This window comes from Camponotus vicinus, unplaced genomic scaffold (genome assembly GCF_025532165.1).
Source record: "Camponotus vicinus isolate PSW18456_S1 unplaced genomic scaffold, iyCamVici1.0 SCAF_1, whole genome shotgun sequence".
NCBI lineage: Eukaryota > Metazoa > Arthropoda > Insecta > Hymenoptera > Formicidae > Camponotus > Camponotus vicinus.
In genome coordinates this window covers 358388-383732 of record NW_028141945.1, presented here as the reverse complement: position 1 = coordinate 383732, position 25345 = coordinate 358388, and the positions used below count along the sequence as shown (strand labels likewise).

The 25345-nt window shown below is 28.4% G+C and overlaps 2 protein-coding genes across 4 annotated transcripts; both read right to left on the bottom strand.

Annotated features, from left to right (window-relative positions):
* Positions 1 to 1057: 1057 nt before the first annotated feature.
* LOC145968750 (cytochrome P450 4C1-like) lies at positions 1058 to 12921 on the bottom strand. 2 transcript variants are annotated; one of them, XM_083094482.1, is made up of 11 exons: positions 12651 to 12921; positions 10632 to 10812; positions 10317 to 10450; positions 8695 to 8785; positions 7959 to 8153; positions 7385 to 7451; positions 7058 to 7184; positions 6852 to 6933; positions 6649 to 6761; positions 6280 to 6517; positions 1062 to 1511 (listed from the first exon to the last, which is right to left on the bottom strand). In XM_083094482.1, the coding sequence occupies exons 2-11, from the start codon at positions 10801 to 10803 to the stop codon at positions 1171 to 1173; spliced, it is 1560 nt and encodes a 519-aa protein (XP_082950608.1). In that variant the 5' UTR covers positions 10804 to 10812; positions 12651 to 12921; the 3' UTR covers positions 1062 to 1170. The 2 variants fall into 2 exon arrangements, with proteins under 2 accessions (XP_082950597.1, XP_082950608.1); XM_083094471.1 differs by lacking the exons at positions 10317 to 10450; positions 10632 to 10812; positions 12651 to 12921 and having other exon boundaries at positions 1058 to 1511; positions 7385 to 7454; positions 8019 to 8153; positions 8695 to 8781.
* Positions 12922 to 15796: 2875 nt separating this feature from the next.
* On the bottom strand, positions 15797 to 23368 carry LOC145968713 (cytochrome P450 4C1-like). 2 transcript variants are annotated; one of them, XM_083094415.1, is made up of 11 exons: positions 23099 to 23368; positions 22062 to 22242; positions 21778 to 21887; positions 20489 to 20579; positions 19758 to 19952; positions 19273 to 19339; positions 18939 to 19065; positions 18730 to 18811; positions 18529 to 18641; positions 18158 to 18395; positions 15800 to 16420 (listed from the first exon to the last, which is right to left on the bottom strand). In XM_083094415.1, exons 2-11 carry the CDS (start codon positions 22231 to 22233, stop codon positions 16080 to 16082), a joined length of 1536 nt encoding a protein of 511 aa, XP_082950541.1. In that variant the 5' UTR covers positions 22234 to 22242; positions 23099 to 23368; the 3' UTR covers positions 15800 to 16079. The 2 variants fall into 2 exon arrangements, with proteins under 2 accessions (XP_082950550.1, XP_082950541.1); XM_083094424.1 differs by lacking the exon at positions 23099 to 23368 and having other exon boundaries at positions 15797 to 16420; positions 22062 to 22238.
* Positions 23369 to 25345: the final 1977 nt, after the last annotated feature.

The window sequence follows — 25345 nt, the reverse complement described above, 5'->3', positions numbered from 1 at the left end:
ATAAGCAAGATAGAGAAAAATGTTTTAGACAAAAGTTGTATGGTTTCGAGGGGGCCATAAGATGGTATCATTGGTTTGACCTTGAAGAGTCATTTGAAGGTCACGTGAAGGTCACTTCAATTTTTTTAAATGGAATACCCTATATATTTTTGTACATTCTTGTAGCTTATTTCGAGAGCTTTCCAAAACACTATAATTAAGTACCTTTCCGTTAAGTACTTTTTGAGTTATGATGCTTGAAATAATTTCTTAATTTTACATAAACCGTAAAATATCTTGTAAAATATTCATTTTTCGATTATCTTACCTTAATACTTTTATGTACAAAATAATGAGAGGAATCAATTGGTGTAAAGAAAACACATAGTTGTTTTTAAGAAAAAATATGGAATTGTTAATTGCAAATTACATATTTTTTCTTCGAAACAACTATGTGTTTTCTTTACACCAATTGATTCCTCTCATTATTTTGTACATAAAACTATTAAGGTAAGGTAATCGAAAAATGAATATTTTACAAGATATTTTACGGTTTATGTAAAATTAAGAAATTATTTCAAGCCTCATAACTCAAAAAGTACTTAACGAAAATGTACTTAATTATAGTGTTTTGGAAAGCTCTCGAAATGAGCTACAAGAATGTACAAAAATATATAGGATGTTCCATTTAAAAAAATTGAAGTGACCTTCACGTGACCTTCAAATGACTCTTCAAGGTCAAACCAATGATACCATCTTATGGCCCCCTCGAAACCATACAACTTTTGTCTAAAACATTTTTCTCTATCTTGCTTATTTTTCGAGTTATTTGGCTGCCTAAGTTAAAATGGGTCACCCTGTATATATATATATATATATATATATATATATATATTATTATTATTATTAATATCTTGTTGCTAAAACAACATTATTTGCGTAGAAAATAGATATTCACAAATCATTTATTTTCTTTAAATCTTGTCTGTACAATAATAATTCATATATTTGCTCGATGTTTGGTAATGTTCAAACGTATATGTCATTTCAATTAAAATATCAATATAGTAAATAAAAATATAGTGTACAATAGTAATACGCTGTATCCGCAACGAGAAAATATTCAAATTCCGAGAAAGATAATAAAGATTGTGTAATATAAAGAGAAATGGACATTTGCTGATAAATTAATTATTTCTTTGGCGTGAAATGAATGAATATGTCTTCACATGGTCGAAAAATAAGAGTACCCTCGTATTCAACTGTATCTGGCTGTTTTACACTTCTTATTCTCCATTTTCTTAGAATAGCTGTTAATATTGTTTTCTCTTCGAGTAAAGCAAATTTTTGGCCGATGCAATTTCTTGGTCCAGCGCTGAATGGAATGTAGGCATATGGATTCCTGTATTTCGAGTTTTCCGGAAGAAAGCGATCTGGATCAAACTTTTTTGGATCTGGCCAAACTTCCGGATTTAAATGCAGTAATAAAATTGCCAATACAACTGTAATACCTTTTGGAAGTATATAATCACCTAAAAAAATATATTGTTATAGATTGTATTCTGTTCCCTTCCCACATACATATATATCAAATTTTATATTAACTTATATATATATATATATATATATATATATACAGGGTGGCAGGGAAATTTTGACAGTCCCGAAGTGTGAAGGTAGATTGGCTCAAATTAAGAAGGAAGCTACTATATTATTTTGCGATATTCGCAATAATTAACGAAAAATTAATTAAAGAAGATCGACCAATGCGCGTGACTCGAAGCACACGACGGCGATGGCGGTCTGACTGTAACATGATGGCGGCGCGCGGCGAAGCGGTGATTGGGGAGGGGAAGAGCCTTCGCCACGCGCTTACACACTCATCGCTCCTCCCCACGCTTCTAGACACGCGCATTGGCCGATCTTCTTTAATTAATTTTTCGTTAATTATTGCGAATATCGCAAAATAGTATAGTACCTTCCTTCCTAATTTGAGCCAATCTACCTTCTTACTTCGTGAAGATCAAAAATTGCCTGACACCCTGTATATATATACATTTTAACTTTCACACTCGAATATCTCGAAACCATGGCGGTTTCGGTGAAAATATTTTAAACAAAAGTTGTATGGTTTTAAGAGGGCCATAAGATGGTGTCATTGGTTTTACCTTGAAAAGTCGTTTGAAGGTCACGTGAAGGTCACCTCCAACTTTTTAAACGGGACACCCTATATACTTTTGCATATTCTTATAGCTTGCCTCGATAGCTTTCCAAAACACTATAATTAAGCATTTTTTCATTAAGTACTTTTCGAGTTATGAGGCTTGAAATAATTTCTTAATTTTACATAAACCATAAAATATCTAGTAAAATATTCATTTTTCGATTATCTTACCTTAATACTTTTATGTACAAAATAATGAGAGGAATCAATTGGTGTAAAGAAAACACATAATTATTTCGAAGAAAAAATATGTAATTTGCAATTAACAATTACATATTTTTTCTTAAAAATAACTGTGTTTTCTTTACACCAATTGATTTCTCTCATTATTTTGTACATAAAAGTATTAAGCTGAAGTAATCGAAAAATGAATATTTTACAAGATATTTTACGGTTTATGTAAAATTAAGAAACGACTTCAAACCTCATAACTCGGAAAGTACTTAACGAAAACTAACTTAATTATAGTGTTTTGGAAAGCCCTTGAGATAAGTTACAAGAATATGTAATAAAAAATAGGCAGTTCCATTTAAAAAATTGAGGGTGACCTTCACGTGACCTTCAAGTAATTATTTAAGGTCAAATTAATGACACCATCTTATGTCTCCTTTAAAACCATATAACTTTTGTCTAAAATATTTTATTATTTAACCCACCGTTTCGGAGATATTTGAGCGTATTATTTAAAATGGGACACCCTGTATATACAGGGTGTTTCATTTTAATCCGACCAGTCGAATATCTCGAAAACCAAGCCCGGGAGAGAAAAATATTTCAGACAAAAGTTGTTTGGTTTCGAGGGGGCCATAAGATGGTGACAATGATTTGACCTTGAACAGTCATTTGAAGGTCACATAAAGGTCACCTTAAATTTCTTAAATGGAATACCCTATATATTTTTGCACATTCTTGTAGCTGACATCGAGAGCTTTCCAAAACACTATAATTAAGTACCTTTTCGTTAAGTACTTTTTGAGTTATGAGGCTTGAAATAATTTCTTAATTCTACATAAACCGTTAAATATCTAGTAAAATATTCATTTTTCGATTATCTTACCTTAATACTTTTACGTACAAAATAATAAGAGGAATCAATTGGTGTAAAGAAAACACATAGTTGTTTTGAAGAAAAAATATGTAATTAACAATTCCATATTTTTTCTTAAAAACAACTGTGTTTTTTTTACACCAATTGATTCCTCTCATTATTTTGTACATAAAAGTATTAAGGTAAGATAATCGAAAAGTGAATATTTTACAAGATATTTTACGGTTTATGTAAAATTAAGAAATTATTTCAACCCTCATAACTCAAAAAGTACTTAACGAAAAGGTACTTAATTATAGTGTTTTGGAAAGCTCTCGAGATAAGCTACAAGAGTGTGCAAAAATATATAGGGTGTTCCATTTAAAAAAATTGAAGTGACCTTCACGTGACCTTCAAATGACTCTTCAAGGTCAAATCAATGATACCATCTTATGGCCCCCTCGAAACCAAACAACTTTTGTCTGAAATATTTTTCTCTCCCGGGCTTGGTTTTCGAGATATTCGTCTGGTCGGATTAAAATGAAACACCCTGTATATATATATATATATATATATATATATATATATATATATATATATATTGTGACGTGACACTTGGCGGTCCGTCACAAGGATCGCGAGATCCGACCGAGAATGAATTTGGGCCCTCGTTCTCCCCTAATTTAGGGAGAGAGCGGCTATTGGAGGCGAGATTATACTCGCCTTCCGTGCGTACAAATTTATTTGTTAGCGTTAAGATTAGGCTTAAGAGCGGGCACGATGGGAAACGCTGACGGGATCTCATCCGGTGGCTCAAAATTGAGGAAGGAGTACAGGATACAAAGAAACGGGCGAGCGGAGGCGCCGACTAAAAGGAACACGCCAAGCTAAGTATTATTATTTAATTGCGTCAATAATAAAGTCCACTTAAGACTACCGCTGCCGCCCCTGTAAACATTCACATGCCCAGCAGGTACGGGGAACAATTGAGGGGAAGGCCAACCAGCGGACGAAAACTGACACTGAGACCCCGAGTCGGAGTCATCTCGGTCGGAACAGCGCTAAAGAAGAACATTCTAAATAACGGCGAGTGGCTGCCGAAAGTATCCCTCCTGACGGGCCTCGACGAGAGGAATTATGGAAAAGAAAAGAGGAAACGGGGTGCGACAAGCACATGTACAGCCCTGAAGGCCGCAGGATTAAATGGGCCACACGACGATCCTGAGGGTTGCGGAAGCGCCACAGGTGGCCTAGTTACGCATTAATTTGCTGGCGTGATTCCGACGGGCCTTCCGCTCGCCACTGTTCGGCGGACCGGCGAAGGGAACGACGGCCCAAAACCATCGATCCGACACGTGGATGCCGAGAGCACGGAGAACCGCCAGGAGTCACCGGTGAGACAAGCGTCGACCCCATCTGGCCGTCTTTGTTAAATAATTCAGGTAGAATTAGCTCGAACAATGTCGGTGCCGTATAGCTGCCGTCATTAAATTTATTGTGAAATTCCTTTTCTGCGTTCTCGATATTTGCGTCTTAGAGTACGACGGCCGGCCGAAAGACTTTGTTCGAGCTTTCGTAAAATTAAGTGCCCTCTCTCCCAGTTGCGCGCCGACAGTCACTGTAGATGTTTATTTGTACAATTATTACTGTTAGCTGTAAAACTTTGTCTGTTAAAAGTACTGTAACCGAGCTCACCCACAAAGGCGATTGCGATATCCAATAACCGACAAATACGTCGCGGCATCGGCTCGCATATTTCCGAGGCTCAAATCACTTTATTGTTATTGATAGTTTTTCATGTCTAGATTCAACCGTTCATGTTAGATAAGTTAGTAGTCGCTCAATTCTTTCGTTAAAGCAGCAGATCTGTATAATCGGTTCGCATCTATAATCGCTTCTGTTAACTGCGTGTGCGGCGGGTAGATCCATTATTATAATTAATTATTTCTATTCGCGAAAGACGGATGTCATTAAAGGAGTCGACACCGCGGTGCTCATTATTAAAAGTTATCTGGGGATTCGTAGCTGCCGAAACTCTAACAAGTCTCGTTTAGCGCGGAATTCCGGGACTTTTCTTGTATGCTTTTTTTTCCGCCGCGTGACATATGATACCGCGGTGATCGCGCTCGAATGCCGGCCCGTCGCTGCCGGCTAATAATCGGATAATCAATATTATAAAACCGCTTTGCATCTACACGAATCTGTCTGTCATTAAAATTTATTCATATGTTAAATATATTAATTCTTGTTATTATAATATTATGTTTTATTTGCAGCCACCCTGTATTCTCGATCCTTCCTTGTGAACTGTTAACACGGACTCCCCCCCTCTGCCAATTTCGAGACGGGGCTAGTCGAGCGTCCGTCGCGATTTTTCTGAGAATTTTGCATTCTTTGTGTACTGCCGATACGGTAAATTTTATAGAGCGGTGCGGATTACCGCACCTGGCGCCCATATATTTGATTTTGGAGAGAAACGTTTTTTTTTTGTTATGTAAGGAGATCGCGCCGAAGGTGTGCCGTGGGCCAAAAACACCGGCCACGTAAAATCATTAGCCCTTAAAGAATTAACGGTCACAATATATATATATATATATATATATGTATGTATATATGTTGTTGTAGTCTAAAAAATTATATTTTCCGTAATCCGTATAAAAATTATATTTCTGTCTAAAATCCACAACATAATGTTAAATCTACAATAGATAATCTGTATATGTTAATAAAACTAATGAAAGAATTCTATTGTATAATATAGTTATTTTTTTTTTTAATTCAAAACGCGGGGCATAAAATGATAAATACAATTTTATGCAATTATTTTATTATTTTTTGAAATCTGTCGTAAATTAAAGACTCTAACATAAAGCAGATTTTTTACTATTAACCTTTTGCTGCATTTATATACTTTTAGTAAAAAATGGCACCTCTCTCAACAGAAACATAGTATTTTCATGTAAGTAAAAGTACTGTTTAATAGCAAATTTTATAAATTTATAAAAGATTCCTTTTATCTTAATATTAATAGAAATAAAGTATCATATACCCATTTTTACATCTTCCGCTAATTTCCTTGTGATTAAAGGTACACTTGGGAATAATCTGAGCGTTTCCTTTATAATCCTATCGAGGTACTTTAATTGCGACAGTTCCTTTATGGTGGCTGGTGTTTCTGAATCTTTGAAAACTTCCTCAAGTTCCTCATGAATCTTTTCTTGATGCTCTAGATTATTGCCCAAAAGAAAAAGCGTCCAGGTTATCGCAACTGCAGTTGTGTCGTGACCCTATATAATTATATATCTTTATTATTTATTTATAATTATATATACTTATACTCTTATATACATTTATAATTATATTATAAAACCTAATAAGAAGAAGCTTTGCTTTAAGTTTCAAAAATTTTTTCTCTTACCTCGAACATGAATGTATCGACTTGTGCCCGCAATTCATCATCGGTTAACGGAGTTTCGGCTATTTCATTCTGATCTAGTAATAGATCTAAAAAAGCTTTTCTTTTCCGCTTACCTAACGAAACAAATTTCATAAGAATAATTCAAAAAATTATTAACATAAAACAATTAAAACATATATGTATAATTATCATTTTATAATCACCTATATCAAGTTCATCATTTTCACTTTCCACTTTGGTAGAACCGTTTGGCGATTGTCGTGTGACCTTTTTTTTACGTATTACCTGAAATTTGATATCTCAGTTTGTAAATTTGTTGGATTCATCCAAACAAAAAATAGATTCAATAATTAATTTAATAAAATTCTGCCGATATCTTAATACATCATTAGTGATTTTTTGCGCATACCTCTCTCGTAAACTTATGGATTATGTTAACCACTGATCTATATTCCTTTCCTTCAGATACTAAATTATAGAAGCAATCTGGCCAAAGCCATGGTCGGTACAATCGTTCCATTATTAATTTCGAACATCTAAAAATATTATTAAAACATTAAACCTATATAACAGCATATTTATGGTATTATGTTTATTAATTAATTACAAAATGTACTGTTAATTCTTAGAAAATTTTCTTAAATGTCACTAATGTGATAAGTCACTAATGTGATAAGTCACTAATGCTATCAATTATTTTATTACTAATAAATTTACTTATAATAACTTTTCGAACCTATGTATCGTAGTGGTATATTTGGTTTCTTCTTCTTGAGTATGTACATCCACACCCATTGCCGTTTCTGCAAAATAATGACTTAGTATTATCATAAATCCCTCAAAGTATCCTACATTACTTATTCCAAAAAAGAAATAGAATTTATGCTTATAACTATCGAAAATAATATAGTAATAATTATATTTAATGTTAAAGCAAACTGTAATCTTTTTTTCTAATAAACATATTTTTCTAATAAACATAATTTTTCTAATAAACAACCGTTGTTTTGATAAAATAAGTGAATAAATGGATAAATAAGCAATATATCAACTTATTATTATAATGAATGAACTTCTCGATTCAACAAAAGCAAAATGTACTTGACAAGTCTCTTTATTCATATCCTAGTTCATAATAGCTTTCTACTGCAGCATAAAATATCTACATTAATGATACTTTTTTGTGTTCAAGATAAATATCATATATTATAATAATATGATATATATATATATATATATATATATATATACGTGTATATATATATATATATATATATATATATATATATATATATTTATTTATTTATTACCACATATAACATCGAGAGCAGCATTATTAGCGAACGGAAAAATATTGATAGCCTTCCCTGGATTCTTTGCTATCTCCTTCTCGAGACATTTTATCAAGATTTCTGCTTTTTCGGACATAACCACGGCAAACTGATCCAATATACTAAAATGGAACGTTGGCCCGATCAACTTTCTATCATGGAACCATTGTTTTCCTGAGAAAAGTAGTATCGAACAGTACATTTATTTATTAAAAATATCATATGCCAGATATACGCATACATATTTGTAAATAAGTAAAAATGAAAAAAATATATTATTATGGGTTTTCTTATTTCGTTATGTATCTTTTTTGCATATCGCCACTGAATATTTATAATCTCGGATAAGAAAAATTGCACAAACAACTCACAGTCAGTAATGTTAATGAAGCTTGCCAATTTGAATAATTAATATTAACATAAAATCAGTCACATAAATTACATAAGTAATTGTGAGATAAGGATGTGAAAAAATGTGTTTCCTTTCTTTTTATCAAGATATACATATATACAAATTTGCATAGTTGTATTAGAGTAAAATTTTACATTTTCGTCTCTTTAGTCCTTTTCATATTTTTAGGTTATTTAAAATATTTTCGAGAATAATCATACATCAAAAATGCATAATATAATATAAACTCAAATTAATTTTCATGTTTAACTAGATATTAAAAATATTCTATAAAAAAAATCTTGAAAGAGATTATGGATTTACCTGTAGAAGTTAGAAGTCCTTTGCCTAACCAAAATTCCATCATTTTATATGGATGTCCTTTTTCGATATTTACTGTGCTAAACATAATAATCTACAAAATGAATTTAAAAATAATAGAACCATTTAATAATTTATCATTTATTATATTACATAAAATGTCTTTTCTTCAAATTTTTAATTTTTTCGAAAATAGTATGTAAAAATTTTATTTCATATTTTTAATTCATTTTTTTATGTTATTTCATTACGTTTTTTTCGATGTATCATTATATTAAGAAATATTCTATATAATATTTTAAAGATGAAACCGATAATTAAGACTAGATTGCTAAAGTGCGTAGATTGCTAACATCAATTTGAAAATTTAACTTTGACCGTGAACTATCTTTCTCGAAAGGCGAATCAGTTTCTTTGATGATGCTAGTAAAATAAAAGACAAATAAAATAGACACATGCATCATCTCTTAGTCTAATAATAAATCTTCTATTTAATATAAATAGTCTTGATACATAGTGTTATTTTGTACATAAAAGTATTAAGGTAAGATAATCGAAAAATGCATATTTTACAAAATATTTTACGGTTTATGTAAAATTAAGAAATGATTTCAAGTCTTATAACTCGGAAAGTACTTAATGAAAACTAACTTAATTATAGTGTTTTGGAAAGCTCTTGAGATGAGCTATAAGAATATGCAAAAGTATATAGGGTGTCCCATTTAAAAAGTTGGAGGTGACCTTCACGTAACCTTCAGGTGACTCTTTAAGGTCAAAATAATAACACCATCTTATGTTCCCCTCGAAGCCATACAACTTTTGTCTGAAACACTTTCTAGTAAAATTCTTCCTTATCGAGATATTCGACCGTGTCCAGACTTTTTTAACACCCAGTATATACGTTTGCAGCAAATTTTAATTGATTATTATGGAGATAGCGAAAGAAATAATTTATCCGGAATATTAATTTTTTTTGCCGAAAATTAATATTCCGGAAAATAATTTTGCTAAATCTTACAAAGTGTCTTATATTACAAATATCATCTACATATTACAAAGTATCTTAAAAAGACACACATAAACACAACATGCATAAATACAACGCGATACAGAACACGACACACGCATACATATGTACGCACGCACGCAAACAAAAAATTGTTTTGCTAAAATAATAAATTATTTTTTATTCTACAATCATCAAAATAATAAACAGAAAAATCATTTACTAGAGCTAGATTATTTTCATTGCAGATTTATGTTTTTCCACAAATAAAAATCTATTAAGAAAAAATTTTTTTTGTTAGAAAAAGAAAAAATTTTGCTGTAATGTTAAAAAATTCATTATAATGGCAAAATTTAATCATTTTTCACATGTATGCAATAATAGCAACTATGTTACTGATAACTAAAAAAATTTATTTTCACCATATAATTATTATATTGAGAGACTTTTTAATAATAATTGTATTATTTAATAATAATAAGATATAATGTTTAATTATATACTTATGAAAACTTACTCTATTTCACTCTCGCAAAAAGTTTCACTTTTTTATGATAACAAATTATTATGTATTTATACTCTTGTCATCACAAATTATATGATAACTAATACTTTATACTAAAAAAATGCTTTTCATTCTTATCTCTAATAATTCAGGTTTATAGAGAGTAATGAATGGATTCGTGCCTAACCAATGTACGAAAATTCCTTCTTTAAATTGCAGCATACGTTGTATATACCATTTTATTCGTTCTGTAAATAAGCATATAATCAGATTTAGTATTTAATTTTTATTATTATTCTGATTATTTACATATTACACTAATTTAAAATAAATGATGAATATTTTGTTTCAATCTTTTTTTTTTTATTAAAAATATATAAACGATATCTGTAAAAACATAAAAACAAATTTATTTATAAAATTCTTTACCATAGTTTGTCAATTTTAATATTTCAAATATCACGCCAAAAGGAAATCTGCTATATAGAGGAATGTTCTTAAGTTTTTGTCGAAGAATATATTGATGATACGATGTCCATATAATTGCGACGATTATTAAAACAACAAATAGGGTGCATAGAATCAAGGAAATTAAATCCATTCTCGTAACCTGTAAATATATTGAACAATTTTTGAATTATCGAATATGTATAAATGCATAAATTACTTTTTAAAATAGATTTATTAGAATCGCATATGCATATATAGTAGGCGCCAATAATGCCTTAACATATGAAATTGGTCGCATTCGAGACTAATAATAACTTAATAATAACTAGTCATTATTAATCCCGAATGCGACCAATTTCATATGTTAAGGCATTATTGGCGCCTACTGTACATTAACAAAGATATCATTGGCACGATGTTCATTATTTACTAACCGATAGTATTTATTAAAAATATTTCAGTTCTGATAATATGACGTCGGATGATGCGTACATAAATATACATATCAACTGCTTGCATTTATCTCGCTTTTCCTGCATTATTTGTTGCTCGTATGTATTGCGCTCTATCAATTTTTATATATTGCACATTATTTTTTACTCTTTTATGACTTTATTGCTTATTCTGTTTTTTGTTTTGCTTGGTTTTTGGTTGTGGGAATGCGTGTTGCTCTGCCCGTTTTAATTTTCAGATCCCGGCTTTTCATCGATTTGGATATTTTATTATTTGCAAAATAAGATGCTCTATTAATCTCGGATACGAGGCTGATTTTTTACACTTTCATCGCCTGGCTTATTCCTGTAACCGACAACATTTTGTTTTTCTCCACCTTTTTATACACAGCTCCGATCTGTGTTAGGGAGCACAGGTGAGTAACATGCGGACCCGCAGACATTGCCACAGCTTGACTCACTTTTATATTTGCGAAATGTTTAGTTATTATGTATATCTTAACTCGATTACAAATTTTTATTTTTATTACTTAAATTTTGATCCGACTGTAATTTCATGTACGTTAGCAATTTTTTGACGACTCCGAGTTTGACATTGCGTTATGATTCTATTTCTTTTGTATTTTTTTGGAATATTTTGTTTCTTTTAATAGCATTGAAAAGGATCCAGAGAGGATCGAAACGTTTGCGTATACCTTTGTATTGATTATTGCGACTGTTTATTCTTTCTTTCGCTAAAACATTATTATGTCTGTAACTTAATACATCTTTAAATTATTGTATTTTTTGTGTTTTTGCGTCGACCATCAACGCTTGTGGTTTGTTTGCCTTGTCACCATCAGTTCGTTGATTCTTATCTTTGAACCCACTTTTTATTAATAATTTTTTCTTTTAATATATATAACATCGCTCAAACTCGAATATAAAATCAATATTAATGAGAATATTTCATCGGTTAAATATTATACGGTCAAATGTGAAATCTACGTTTCTTAATTTAAAAAAAGTACAAAAACATCAGTAAATTGTTTATATTCCATTTCTTTATCGTTTCTCTTCTCCTTTCCATATTTTTCTTTCAATGATATTTTTAAAAGAATTTATTGCTTAAATTATATGTATAATTATTTTTTTTAATAATAATGAACCAATATTAAATATCTAATCTTTGAACAAATGTACGTTTTACATAACAATGTGAGCGCTCTATCATCACTAATTAATATCGTAATATATGTATATAGCGAAATTTTTCTCTTTTGGAGAATTATGTGTCGCGAGATTTTAAATGAAGTTAATTCTGTTCTAAAATAAAAAATTACTTGCCATAATTGTATATAATACGCTTTACTTTACAGAATCAATACAGTGAAAAGGAAAAAAACATTTCACCATAAAATATCCGCTCTTTTTAAATGAGTTCTTTTGTTAAATCACATTTTAATTATACGCAAATTACTTTGTGTTTTCAAAAAAATAAATAATAAAATCAAAAGTTTCAACTATGAAATAGTAATATGAAAAATGATAAGATTTCAATACTTACTGTCGCAGCACTTAATATTGAAACAATGATGCGTGGCCAAAATATTTGACACTGATAGCAGATATCGTTCTACAATTAATCACAATTTACTAAGCTTTATATAAATATAATGTAATTAAATAATGTAAAAAAATAATAGAGAAGAAGAGAGCGAAAGAGAATAGAATACTTTTCTAGAAAAAAAAAGAAGGAAAGAAAAATCTTTTAAAAGAATCTTTTTAAAACAAAGGATTATATGAAATGTCTACTTCTTCTTGATTCAAGATTCAATAGCGAAATGTGTACTACGTGCTTATACAAACGTTATATGAATATTATATTTATGATATCATTATATGAATATAATGATATCATTATATGATATCATTATATAAATATTATATTTATGATATCATTGTTATGATATCATTGTTATCATGTAAAGATTTTTGCTTTTATGCTACTTGATCTCGCAATATACAGTAGCGGTCATAAGTTTAAGGCAATGAATTTTAATGTCGGTAATACGCTTGTTGTATAAGTAGTCTTTTTCCATTTAGTTTGTTTTGTTTTGAAATTATACAGATGCCTGTTGGATTTTCTTATCTCAAACCTTTGACTACCAAATGTAAACGAAACACAATCTTTCCAGTATTTCTGTTTTCCTCACTTTTATGAACAGCGGACATTAATTTAAGACGATCTGTCTAACGAGTAACATTTAACAAATTCGCTTGGCATTTTGGTATACAAATACTAAAGTTAGTGTGTAGTGTGTTTTTTGTTGATTTAAGTTCATTTAGCGAGCATATAAGTATGGGTAAATCACGGAATTTATTACCTAACGAAAGGGAACAAGTCGTAAGACTTATAGTTAGAAGACGGTTGGAATATTTTCAATTAAGAGTCCGAAGACCACGTATCAGTAATTAATTTTCCATTTATGATGAATGCACACTCGCTGGATATACATTGCAATTCTATGGACAAGTACTCGATAACTTGAATAAATGTGTATGATTGATTATTATATTTTTAAATAAATTTAAATATTTAATTTAAATATTTTATTTAAAAAAATAATAATCAACTAAATGTATTTGATTACATCACCAATTTTTTATTCATTACATTGAAAATGTAGAAATCATAGAGAGAGAACTTTTTCTAGTAAAATATTACATATCTATATATGTACATATATATATATATATATATATATATATATATATATATATATATACATGTATATTGAAAAGTCATTTCATAATTTTAAGTTAAAGAACATAAATGACATATAAACATATATAACGTCATTTACACAGAAAGTATGACGCTGCATGTGTTTATCATTTATGTTTCTTTAACTCAAAATGACTAACTAATGACTTAAATTATGTAACGATTTTCAATCGATATATTGTATTTCTAAAACATTTTCTAATTCTATTTTCTAAAAATATATTTTGAGATTTTTAAAATATCGTCATAGCAAATAATGTTGTAATATCTGACAGTGAGATACGAAACTTGTTAAAAATTGTTAAATTTTTCTCTTGAAGTATTGTTAATACACAACGTAGACGAACAAATGCATAATTCATGAATATTTATTGCTGCAATGAATGTGAATATTGCAGCATACTATCAATCATAATACATAACATTCAATAACAGATTCAATAACAATATTGATTTAATTAATTGAATGATAAATATAAAAGGATAATTGCATTCCATTTAATTGTTAATGAGTACGTCATACTATTTGTATATCCAATTCAAAAAAATAAAAGCTAATTCTATCATTTACCAGAATGCGCAATTATTTTTCAGGGTAACTTTGATTATCTGATTGAAATAAGGAGATGATGCCAGTATTACGTAAAGTTCATAACGTGTATTGTATTAAACGGACATTATATGCAATTCATTTTCAAGGCAAATCCATGAAATAAGAGTAAAGGAGACATAAAGTGGTAATGAAAAACATTCTGTGCAGTATCAGGTTTACCGAATAGCTTATAACATTTTGTCGCTATCTTAAATATTCACATATATCACATATATAGTGTTTTGTTTAATGGTGTCAGTGTATTAATAAGTATATAGAGTACGATGTATAACACGATGTACAGTTTTCCATAATTAAACCTAACACTGCACATATATAATATTCAAGATGGCGACGAAATGTTACAAGCTATTTCATTCGATGAAGTTGGCCTCTACACTGAATCTTTTTAGTTATCAACTTTTGTCTCTTTACATTATGTAGTTAAGTCTCCTTACTCTGACTTCATGGACAAAACTTATTTTTAACACATTCTAATTTATTATATAACTGTATGAAATTTTATTATTAGATATTATTAAAGTGAATATTAAAATCGCTATTTAAAATAAAAATATAGACAAGGAGGCATGGAGAAAAAAGACAAGGAGATGAATAAGAATCCTTAGAATGCTTCATTTCAATCAAGATCATCAAGATCATTCCTATCAAAAATAATCGCAACGTTGCGCATTGTGTTCTTATTCATTGTATTTAAATCTATAATATGAATTAATCAGCGCAAAGACATCAATAATCTTTAATCAATTTCCCAAACTAATCCGCACAGTTTGATAAATTGTCAATAATCATAATCGCTTGATCCAACAAAAAAATCAGTTACAGGTTCTCGAAATATCTCGAGTTTTATTGATAATTTAGAAAAATGTGTTGGTTATATACAGGCTCCGCTTTTTTTGATAACTCTTATCCTATTTTCTTTTAATTTTCTCGCAAGATCCAATATCAAGGCTCCAACAAGCATCCTCAGCTTGCAATTTCAATACGCAGGTAAAAACCAATATGACCAAGTTTTTTTTATATTTGATGGTGTTATACAGCAACAATTAAAATAAGAGGTACTTATTATTAATTCTGATTAAGATATGAAATAATTGTTTATTTATGTTCAACATGTCATAAATTTCTTATCGCGCGTACGTGCATGTTATGTAAATTTAGTCTTTTACAAATAAGAATTTGTGTTTATATATTATCTTCAGAGATGCACTCCGAAGATAATATATAAACTACAAGACAGATGTCTAACGAAAAAATGAAAATGTGTCTTAAAAATCAATCCTGAGAGAATTTTTACATATTAATTAAATTTAATTTCATCAATCAATTATATTATATCGATTTAAATATGCATGTTTATGTGCTCCTATTTTTACATATACATTATTAATACCTTATTGGTAAAACAACATCATTTGCGTAGGAGATAAATTTCTCAAATCATTTATATTTCTTTAAATTATATCTATACGATAGTAATTCATATAATATGCTGTATCTGCAACAAGAATAACGAGAAGACATTCAAATTCCGAGAAAGATAATAAAGATTGCGCAATGGCATAAAGAGAAATAGGCATTTGCTGGTAAATTAATTATTTCTTTGGCGTGAAATGAATGAATATGTCTTCGCATGGTCGGAAAATAAGAGCAGCCCCGTATTCAACTGTATCTGGTTTTTTTATACTTTTTACTCTCCACTTTCTCAAAATAGCTGTTAACAACATTTTCTCTTCGAGTAAAGCAAATCTCCGGCCAATACAGTTTCGTGGTCCAGCACTAAATGGAATGTAGCCGTATGGATTTCTATGCTTTGAATTTTCCGGAAGAAAGCGATCAGGATCAAACTTTTTTGGATCTGGCCAAATTTCTGGGTTTAAATGTACTAATAAGATTGCCAATGTAACTGTAATACCTTTTGGGAGCGTATAATCACCTAAAAAAGTGTATTGTTATAGAATGTATTCTGTTCCCTTTCCACACATATATACTACAAATTTTATATTAATAACTTATATATATATATATATATATATATATATATATATATACAGGGTGAGTTTTAATGATTATGTCAATCTTTTTATCATGCGGGAGATTACCGATCGCAATTTTAATAAATTGATCGATACATAGATGTCAGTTAATTGGATCGACCGTATCGAAGGCCGAAATATAATGTGTACAATTAAAGCAAGTTAAAAGCTGAAATTATGTAGTATGGATTTATTATTATTGTTAAAGCTACGCATTTATTATTATTATTATTATTATTATTATTATTATTATTATTATTATTATTATTATTATTATTAAATATATATATTATTATATTTATTATTATTATTATTATTATTATTATTATTATTATTATTATTATTATTATTATTATTATTATTATTATTAAAGCTACATATACATATTTAATATATTAAAGCAGTAAGAATACATATTTAAAAATTCAGTTCAAATTTAACACTTTAACGTTTTATGTAAAACTTGATTTCAAATTCCGCATTTATTTTTATGATAAATATTTTTATTATTGTTATACGCTAAAGGTATGTAGTATTTCTGTCTTCTTGAAATAAAATCACGCAATTGTTCCACAAGAAATACATTCTTATAAAACAATTGCGTAATTTTATTTTAAGAAGGAAGAAAATTTTTTGCTGCATACTTTTAGAATATAAAACAATAAAAATTTATCATAAAAATAAATGCGGAATTTGAAATAAAGTTTTACATAAAACGTTAAAGTGTTAAATTTGAATTGACTTTTTAAATATGTATTTCTTCCGCTTTAATATATCGAATATGTATAATAATAAATCCCTAATTTGATCACAGTAAAATAATAATAATAATAATAAATATAATAACATATACATTTAATAATAATAATAATAATAATAATAATAATAAATGCGTAGCTTTAATAATAAATCCACACTACATAATTTCAGCTTTTAACTTGCTTTAATTGTACACATTATATTTTGGTCTTCGACACGGTCGATTCAATTAACTGACATTTATGTATCAATCAATTTATTAAAATTGCGATCGGTAATCTCCCGTATGATAAAAAGATTGACACAACCATTAAAACTCACCCTGTATATATATATATATATATATATATATATATATATATATATATATATATATATATATATATAGAAATGTTGTTGTAGTCTAAAAAATTATATTTTCCGTAATCCGTATAAAAATTATATTTCTGTCTAAAATCCACATCATAATGTTAAATCTACAATAGATAATCTGTATATGATAATAATTCTAATGAAAGAATTCTATTGTATAATTAGTTATTGTATAAAGTCTATTGTAAGTAATAAAGTTATTTTTTTAAAGATGTCAAAACGCGAGACATAATATGATAAATAAAATATTATACTATTACTTTATTATTTTTTGAATTCTGTAAATTAAAGTCTTTAATTTAAAAATTGTTTACTCATTGATCTTTTGCTGCATTTATATAGCTTTTAATAAATAAAAAATGATACCTATCTCAATAAAAACATAGTATCTTCATTATGTAAGTGAAAGTACCTTTAATAGCAAATTTTAGCACACAAATTTACAAATTAATATATTTTCTTTATCTTAATGTTAATAGATAATGTTAATAGAAAGACTTATATACCAATTTTTACATCTTCCGATAATTTCCTTGTGATTACGGGTACACTTGGGAATAATCTGAGCGTTTCCTTTATGATCCTATCAAGGTATTTTAATTGCGACAGTTCCTTTACGGTGGCTGGTGTTTCTGAATCTTTGAAAACTTCCTCGAGTTCTTCATGAACTTTTTCTTGATGCACTAGATTATTGCCCAAAAGAAAGAGCGTCCAGGTTATCGCAACTGCAGTTGTGTCGTGACCCTATATCATTATATATCTTTACTACTCATTTATAATTATATATACTCATACTATTATGCACTCATTTATAATTATATTATAAAACCTAATAAGAAGGAGCTTTGCTTTAAATTTCAAAAATTTTTTCTCTCACCTCAAACATGAATGTGTCGACTTGTGCCCGCAATTCATCATCGGTTAACGGAGTTTCGGCCATCTCATTCTGATCTAGTAATAGATCTAAAAAAGCTTTCCTTTTCCGCTTACCTAACGAAACAAATTTCATAAGAATAATTCAAAAATTTATTAACACAAAACCATTAAAACATATGTATAATTATAATTTTATAATCACCTATATCAAGTTCATCATCTTCACTTTCCACTTTGGCAGAACCGTTTTGCGATTGTCGTGTGATCTTTTTTTTACGTATTACCTGAAATTTGATATTTCTCAGTTTGTAAATTTGTTGGATTCATTCAAACAAAAAATAGATTCAACAATTAATTTAATAAAATTCTGCCGATATCTTAATACATCATTAGTGATTCTTTTGCGGATACCTCTCTGGTAAACTTATGGATTATGTTAATCATTGATCTATATTTCTTTCCTGCAGATATTAAATTGTAGAACCAATCTGGCCAAAGCCATGGTCGATAAGATCGCTCCATTATTAATTCCGATCCTCTAAAAGTATGATGAAAATAATAAAACGTTAAACCAACATAACAGCATATTTATGTTATTATGTACATTAATTAATTACAAATTATGCTGTTAATTTTTAGAAATTTTCTTAAGAAATCATTAATGTACCTATTTTATTACTAATAAATTAATTTAATGACTATTTTATTACTAATAAATTAATTTATGACTCATGACTTTTCAAACCTATGTATTGTTGCAGTATACTTGGTTTCCTCTTCTTGAGCATGTATATCTACACCCATTGCCGTTTCTGCAATATAATGATTTAGCATCATCAGAAATCTCTCAAAGTATTCTACATTGCTTATTCCAGAGAAGAAATAAAATTGACTTATAAAATTAGACTATCGAAAATAATATAGTAATAATTAAATGTTAAAGCAAACTATAATCCTTTTTTCTAGTAAACATATTTTTTCTAATAAACAAATGTTGCTTTGGTAATATAATAAGTGAACAAATGGATAAATAAGCAACCAACTTATTACAATGAATGAACTTGTCGATTCAAGAAAATTAAAATTTAGTGTACTTGACAAGTCTATTTATTCATATCTTAGCTCGTAATAGCTTCCTACTGCAGCATAAAGTATTAAATTAATGATATTCTTTTGTGTTCAAAAGAACTATTATACATTATAATAATATGATACATATATATTTATTACCACATATAACATCGAGAGCAGCATTATTAGCGAACGGAAAAATATTGATAGCCTTCCCTGGATTCTTTGCTATCTCCTTCTCGAGACATTTTATCAAGATTTCTGCTTTTTCGGACATAACCACGGCAAACTGATCCAATATACTAAAATGGAACGTTGGCCCGATCAACTTTCTATCATGGAACCATTGTTTTCCTGAGAAAAGTAGTATCGAACAGTACATTTATTTATTAAAAATATCATATGCCAGATATACGCATACATATTTGTAAATAAGTAAAAATGAAAAAAATATATTATTATGGGTTTTCTTATTTCGTTATGTATCTTTTTTGCATATCGCCACTGAATATTTATAATCTCGGATAAGAAAAATTGCACAAACAACTCACAGTCAGTAATGTTAATGAAGCTTGCCAATTTGAGTAATTAATATTAACATAAAATCAGTCACATAAATTACATAATTGGAGATAAGAATGTGAAAAAATGTGTTTCCTTTCTTTTTATCAAGATATACATATATACAAATTTGCATAGTTGTATTAGAGTAAAATTTTACTTTTTCGTCTCTTCAGTCCTTTTCATATTTTTAGGTTATTTAAAATATTTTCGAGAATAATCATACATCAAAAATGCATAATATAATATAAACTCAAATTACTTTTCATGTTTAACTAGATATTAAAAATATTCTATAAAAAATAGATTGAAAGAGATTATGGATTTACCTGTAGAAGTTAGAAGTCCTTTGCCTAACCAAGATTCCATCATTTTATATGGATGTCCTTTTTCGATATTTACTGTGCTAGACATAATAATCTACAAAATGAATTTAAAAATAATAGAACCATTTAATAATTTATCATTTATTATATTACATAAAATGTCTTTTCTTCAAATTTTTTATTTTTTCGAAAATAGTATGTATAAATTTTATTTCACATTTTTAATTCATTTTTTTATGTTATTTCATTACGTTTTTGTCGATGTATCATTAGATTAAGAAATATTCTATATAATATTTTAAAGATAAAACCGATAATTAAGACTAGATTGCTAAAGTTCGTAGATTGCTAACATCAACTTGAAAACTTAACTTTGACTGTGAACTATCTTCCTCGAAAGGCGAATCAGTTTTTTTGATGATGCCAGTAAAATAAAAGACAAATAAAATAAACGTGTGCATTGTCTCTTAGTCTAATAATAAATTTTCTATTTAATACAGATAGTCTTGACACATAGTGTTAACTCTGTTTATCTAAAAACTAACTTAATGAACCTTTGTATCTCTTATCTAGAAAGAAAAGTATGCTGAGTCAGCGTACAATATGATAATATTTTATTATACATATATACGTCTGTAGCAAATTTTGATCGGTTACTATAGAGATAGCGAAAGAAATAATTTATTCGGAATATCAATGTCTTTTATCGAAAATAATTTTATTAAATCTTGGTATGCACGTACATAAACACAACATGCATAAGTGCAATACGACACACATATACATATAGATTGTTTTACTAAAATAATAAATTACTTCCTATTTTACAATCATCAAAGCGATAGAATAGCGGTAAAATTTATTAGAAATAGATCATTTTATTTTTTAATTGTAGACTTATGTTTCTACAAATAAAAATTTATTGAGAAAAAATTTTTTTATTATATCGAAAAAAAACATTTTGCGGTAATATTAAATAATTCATTATAATAATAAAATATAATCATTTTTCATATGTATGCAACAGTAGCAATTATGTTACTGATAAACTGATAATTATGTTATTTTCACCGTATAATTATTATATTGTGAAACTTTTCAATAATAATTGTATTATTTAATAATAATAAGATATAATGTTTAATTATATACTTATAAAAACTTACTCTATTTCACTCTCGCAAAAAGTTTCACTTTTTTATGATAACAAATTATTATGTATTTATACTCTTGTCATTACAAATTATATGATAATTAATACTTCATACTAAAAAAATGCTTTTCATTCTTACCTCTAATAATTCAGGTTTATAGAGATTAATGATTGGCTCCATGCCTAACCAAAATACAAAAATTCCTTCTTTAAATTGTAGCATACGTTCTATGTACCATTGTGTTCGTTCTGTAAGTGAACACATAATAAAATTTAATATTCAATTTTTATTATACTGATTATTTACATATTACATTAATTTAAAATAAATGATGAATATTTTGTTTCAATCTTTTTTTTATTAATAATATATAATTGATATCTGTAAAAACATAAAAACAATCTTATTTTAAAATTCTTCACCATAGTTTGTCAATTTTAATAATTCCAATGTCGCGCTAAAAGAAAATCTGCCATATAGAGGAATGTTTTTGAGTTTTTGTCGAAGAACATATTGATAATACGATGTCCATATAATTGCGGGGATTATTAAAACAATAAATAGGGCACATAGTATCAAAGAGATCAAATCCATTCTCGTAACCTGTAAATATATTGAACAATTTTTGAGTTACCAAATATGTATAAATGCATAAATTATTACTTCTTAAAATAGATTTATTAGAATCTCAGACACACGTACATTGACAAAGATCATTGACACGATGTTCATTATTTACTAACCGATAGTATTTATTAAAAATATTTCATTCCTGATAACATAACATTGGATGATGCGTACATAAATATACATATCATCGCTCAAACTCGAATATAAAATCAATCAGTGAGAATATTTCATCGGTTAAATATTTTAATACGGTCAAATGTGGAATCTACGTTTCTTAATTTAAAAGAATATACAAAAATCTCAATAAATTGTTTATATTTCATTTCTCTACCGTTTCTCTTCTCCTTTCCATATTTTTCTTTCCATGATATTATTAAAAGAATTTATTGCTTAAATTATATGTATAATTATTTTTCTTAATAATATTGAACCATTATTAAATATCTAATCTTTGAACAAATGTACGTTTTACATAACAATGTGAGCGCTCTATCATCACTATTTAATATCGTAATATATGTATATAGCGAAATTTTTCTCTTTTGGAGAATTATGTGTCGCGAGATTTTAAATGAAGTTAATTCTGTTCTAAAATAAAAAATTACTTGCCATAATTTTATATAATACGCTTTACTTTACAGAATCAATACAGTGAAAAAGGAAAAAAACATTTTACCATAAAATATCCGCTTTTTTTGAATGAGCTTTTTTGTTAAATACATTTTAACTATGCGTAAATTACTTTGTGTTTTCAGAAAAATAAAGAATAAAATCAAAAGTTTTAACTATGAAATAGTAATATGAAAAATGATAAGATTTCAATACTTACTTTCGCAGCAATTAATATTGAAACAATGATGCGTGGCCAAGATATTTGACACTGATAGCAGATATCGTTCCACAATTTATTAAGCTTTATGTAAATATAATGTAATTAAATACAAAAAGATAACCGAGAAAAAGAGAGCGAAAGAGAATAGGATACTTTTCTAGAAAAAAAAGAAGGAAAAAAAATCTTTTAAAAGAATTTTTTTAAAGCAAAAGATTATATGACGTGTCTATTTCTTCTTGATTCAAGGTTCAATCACGAAATGATATTATATATGTGCTTATACAAACGTTATATGAACATTATATTGGCGATATCATTGTTATCATGTAAGTTTTTGTTTCGTTTCACGCATAAAACGCATAAGCTGCAGAGAAAATTATTCCGTTACATTTAATGCGCGCATTGATAGCGCATAGAATTTCCTAGAATCCCCCCACTTCCAGCGCATCAACAACGCATCAGCTACTACAGGTTGGACCCGAAGAAGTTAATGCGAACATGCGCAGAGAGTTAACAACCTCGTGTATATACACATGATACATGTGTGTGTCATTTACTTCGATAGCAGCATACTGTTTCACATTAAACGCATCAAAAGTCATTCCGTTTCCAAGACTATATTTGCGCATTAATAGAAACGGAACGATATTAATGCGCGCATCATACTGATTGCGAACTATGCGCTCAATGCGTGAAACGGAAGGCACCCTTATTTTGAGTTCATTTTATGAGCGTCTCAAGGATTTCTACATATTTAAAAAAATGCTGTATTGTAAACTGAGTTTTTATAAAGGCCCATCTACATCTATCGTAATATCTATCGTAAGCTTCTTACGGTGATCGTAACGCTCGTCGTAACAGTTGTCGTAAGCTTATCGTAAGAGTTGACTCAACTTGAACTCTTACGATTGCAACGATGATTGCGACGCTGATTGCGACGCTTGTCGCTTGTCTGTCAATAACCACAGTCAATCGAGAATTCATAACTTTCTCGAGAAGCGCAAAGGAAATAGATAAAGATACATTATCTTGTAAAAATAGTGTGCGCTATCTTCGTTTTCGTTTTTGTCGAATTTGTATTAATAAACATAATTGTATTATTAATACTGCAGCACGTAAAATAATTAATTTATTCCTATTCATGATATAAAACGGTTATCTGTTACATTCTTACGATTTTATGTAGACAGACAATGCTTACAACAACTTTTTTCTTTACGATTACGATCGCTTACGATGAAATGTTACGATAGATGTAGACTGCGCTTAACAACGAGATGTGAAATGGAAATCATATGCATATGCTATGTATATGCAAACGATAATTTGATTGTCATTTGAATATAGCATATGTGAGAGATAATTTTTTAAAGAAGAACTAAACTATGATCTCAGCAACGTCAGTAGGTAATAAATCGAATATATTCGAGATAAATTTAACATTACTCAAAACCCTGACTTTAAAACTTTTAAAACGTAAAATTAATTATTAATTTTATATCTTAAGAAGCTAAAAATGCTCTAGGCAATGTCAGATTTGTAAATCTTGAAATGAATATTAGATTTACTAATTTTTTAGCTGAGCCCTTCTAAGTTTTGTCTTAAGCGCGCATGCTTAAGAAACTTTACAATATGCGTACAGTTAGTTTCATCTGAGAGAATATGTAATTATATCTATTTCCATCATGTAACGATATGAAATTTCATTGTTATCAACATCATCATCTTTTTATGTTGCGAATCATGATTGTTTATTGGTAAATTGGTAAATTGGTTATGATAATAGTTTACAAGTATTTTTCTTGCTTTATTTTTATCAAAAAAATATTTTACAATCAGTAATTAATTTTCCATTTATGATTAATGCACACGCGCTGGATGTACATTGCAATTCTATGGAAAAAAACTTGATAACTTGAATAAATGTGTATGATTGATTATTTAAATAATTGTAAATATTTGACTTAAATATTTTCTTTAAAAAAATAATAATCAACTAAATATATTTAATTACATCACCGATGTTTTATTTATTATATTGAAAATGTAGAAATCATTGAGAGAGAACTTTTTCTAGTAAAATATTACATATTTATATATGTACATATATATACAGGGTGACCCATTTTAACTTAGGCAGCCAAATAACTCGAAAAATAAGCAAGATAGAGAAAAATGTTTTAGACAAAAGTTGTATGGTTTCGAGGGGGCCATAAGATGGTATCATTGGTTTGACCTTGAAGA

What these genes read in the sequence shown, in the direction of transcription:
- LOC145968750 (XM_083094482.1), bottom strand. Translation starts at nt 10,803, where the DNA reads ATGGATTTAATTTCCTTGATTCTATGCACCCTATTTGTTGTTTTAATA. An exon ending in AGGACTTCTAACTTCTACAG is followed by an intron (nt 8,154 to 8,694) that starts GTAAATCCATAA and finishes TACTTTTCTCAG; the next exon opens with GAAAACAATGGTTCCATGAT. An exon ending in TGCTCTCGATGTTATATGTG is followed by an intron (nt 7,452 to 7,958) that starts GTAATAAATAAA and finishes ATTATTTTGCAG; the next exon opens with AAACGGCAATGGGTGTGGAT.
- LOC145968713 (XM_083094415.1), bottom strand. Translation starts at nt 22,233, where the DNA reads ATGGATTTGATCTCTTTGATACTATGTGCCCTATTTATTGTTTTAATA. An exon ending in TATACTGCAACAATACATAG is followed by an intron (nt 19,066 to 19,272) that starts GTTTGAAAAGTC and finishes TCATACTTTTAG; the next exon opens with AGGATCGGAATTAATAATGG. An exon ending in ATCGGAAGATGTAAAAATTG is followed by an intron (nt 16,421 to 18,157) that starts GTATATAAGTCT and finishes ACACTTTTTTAG; the next exon opens with GTGATTATACGCTCCCAAAA.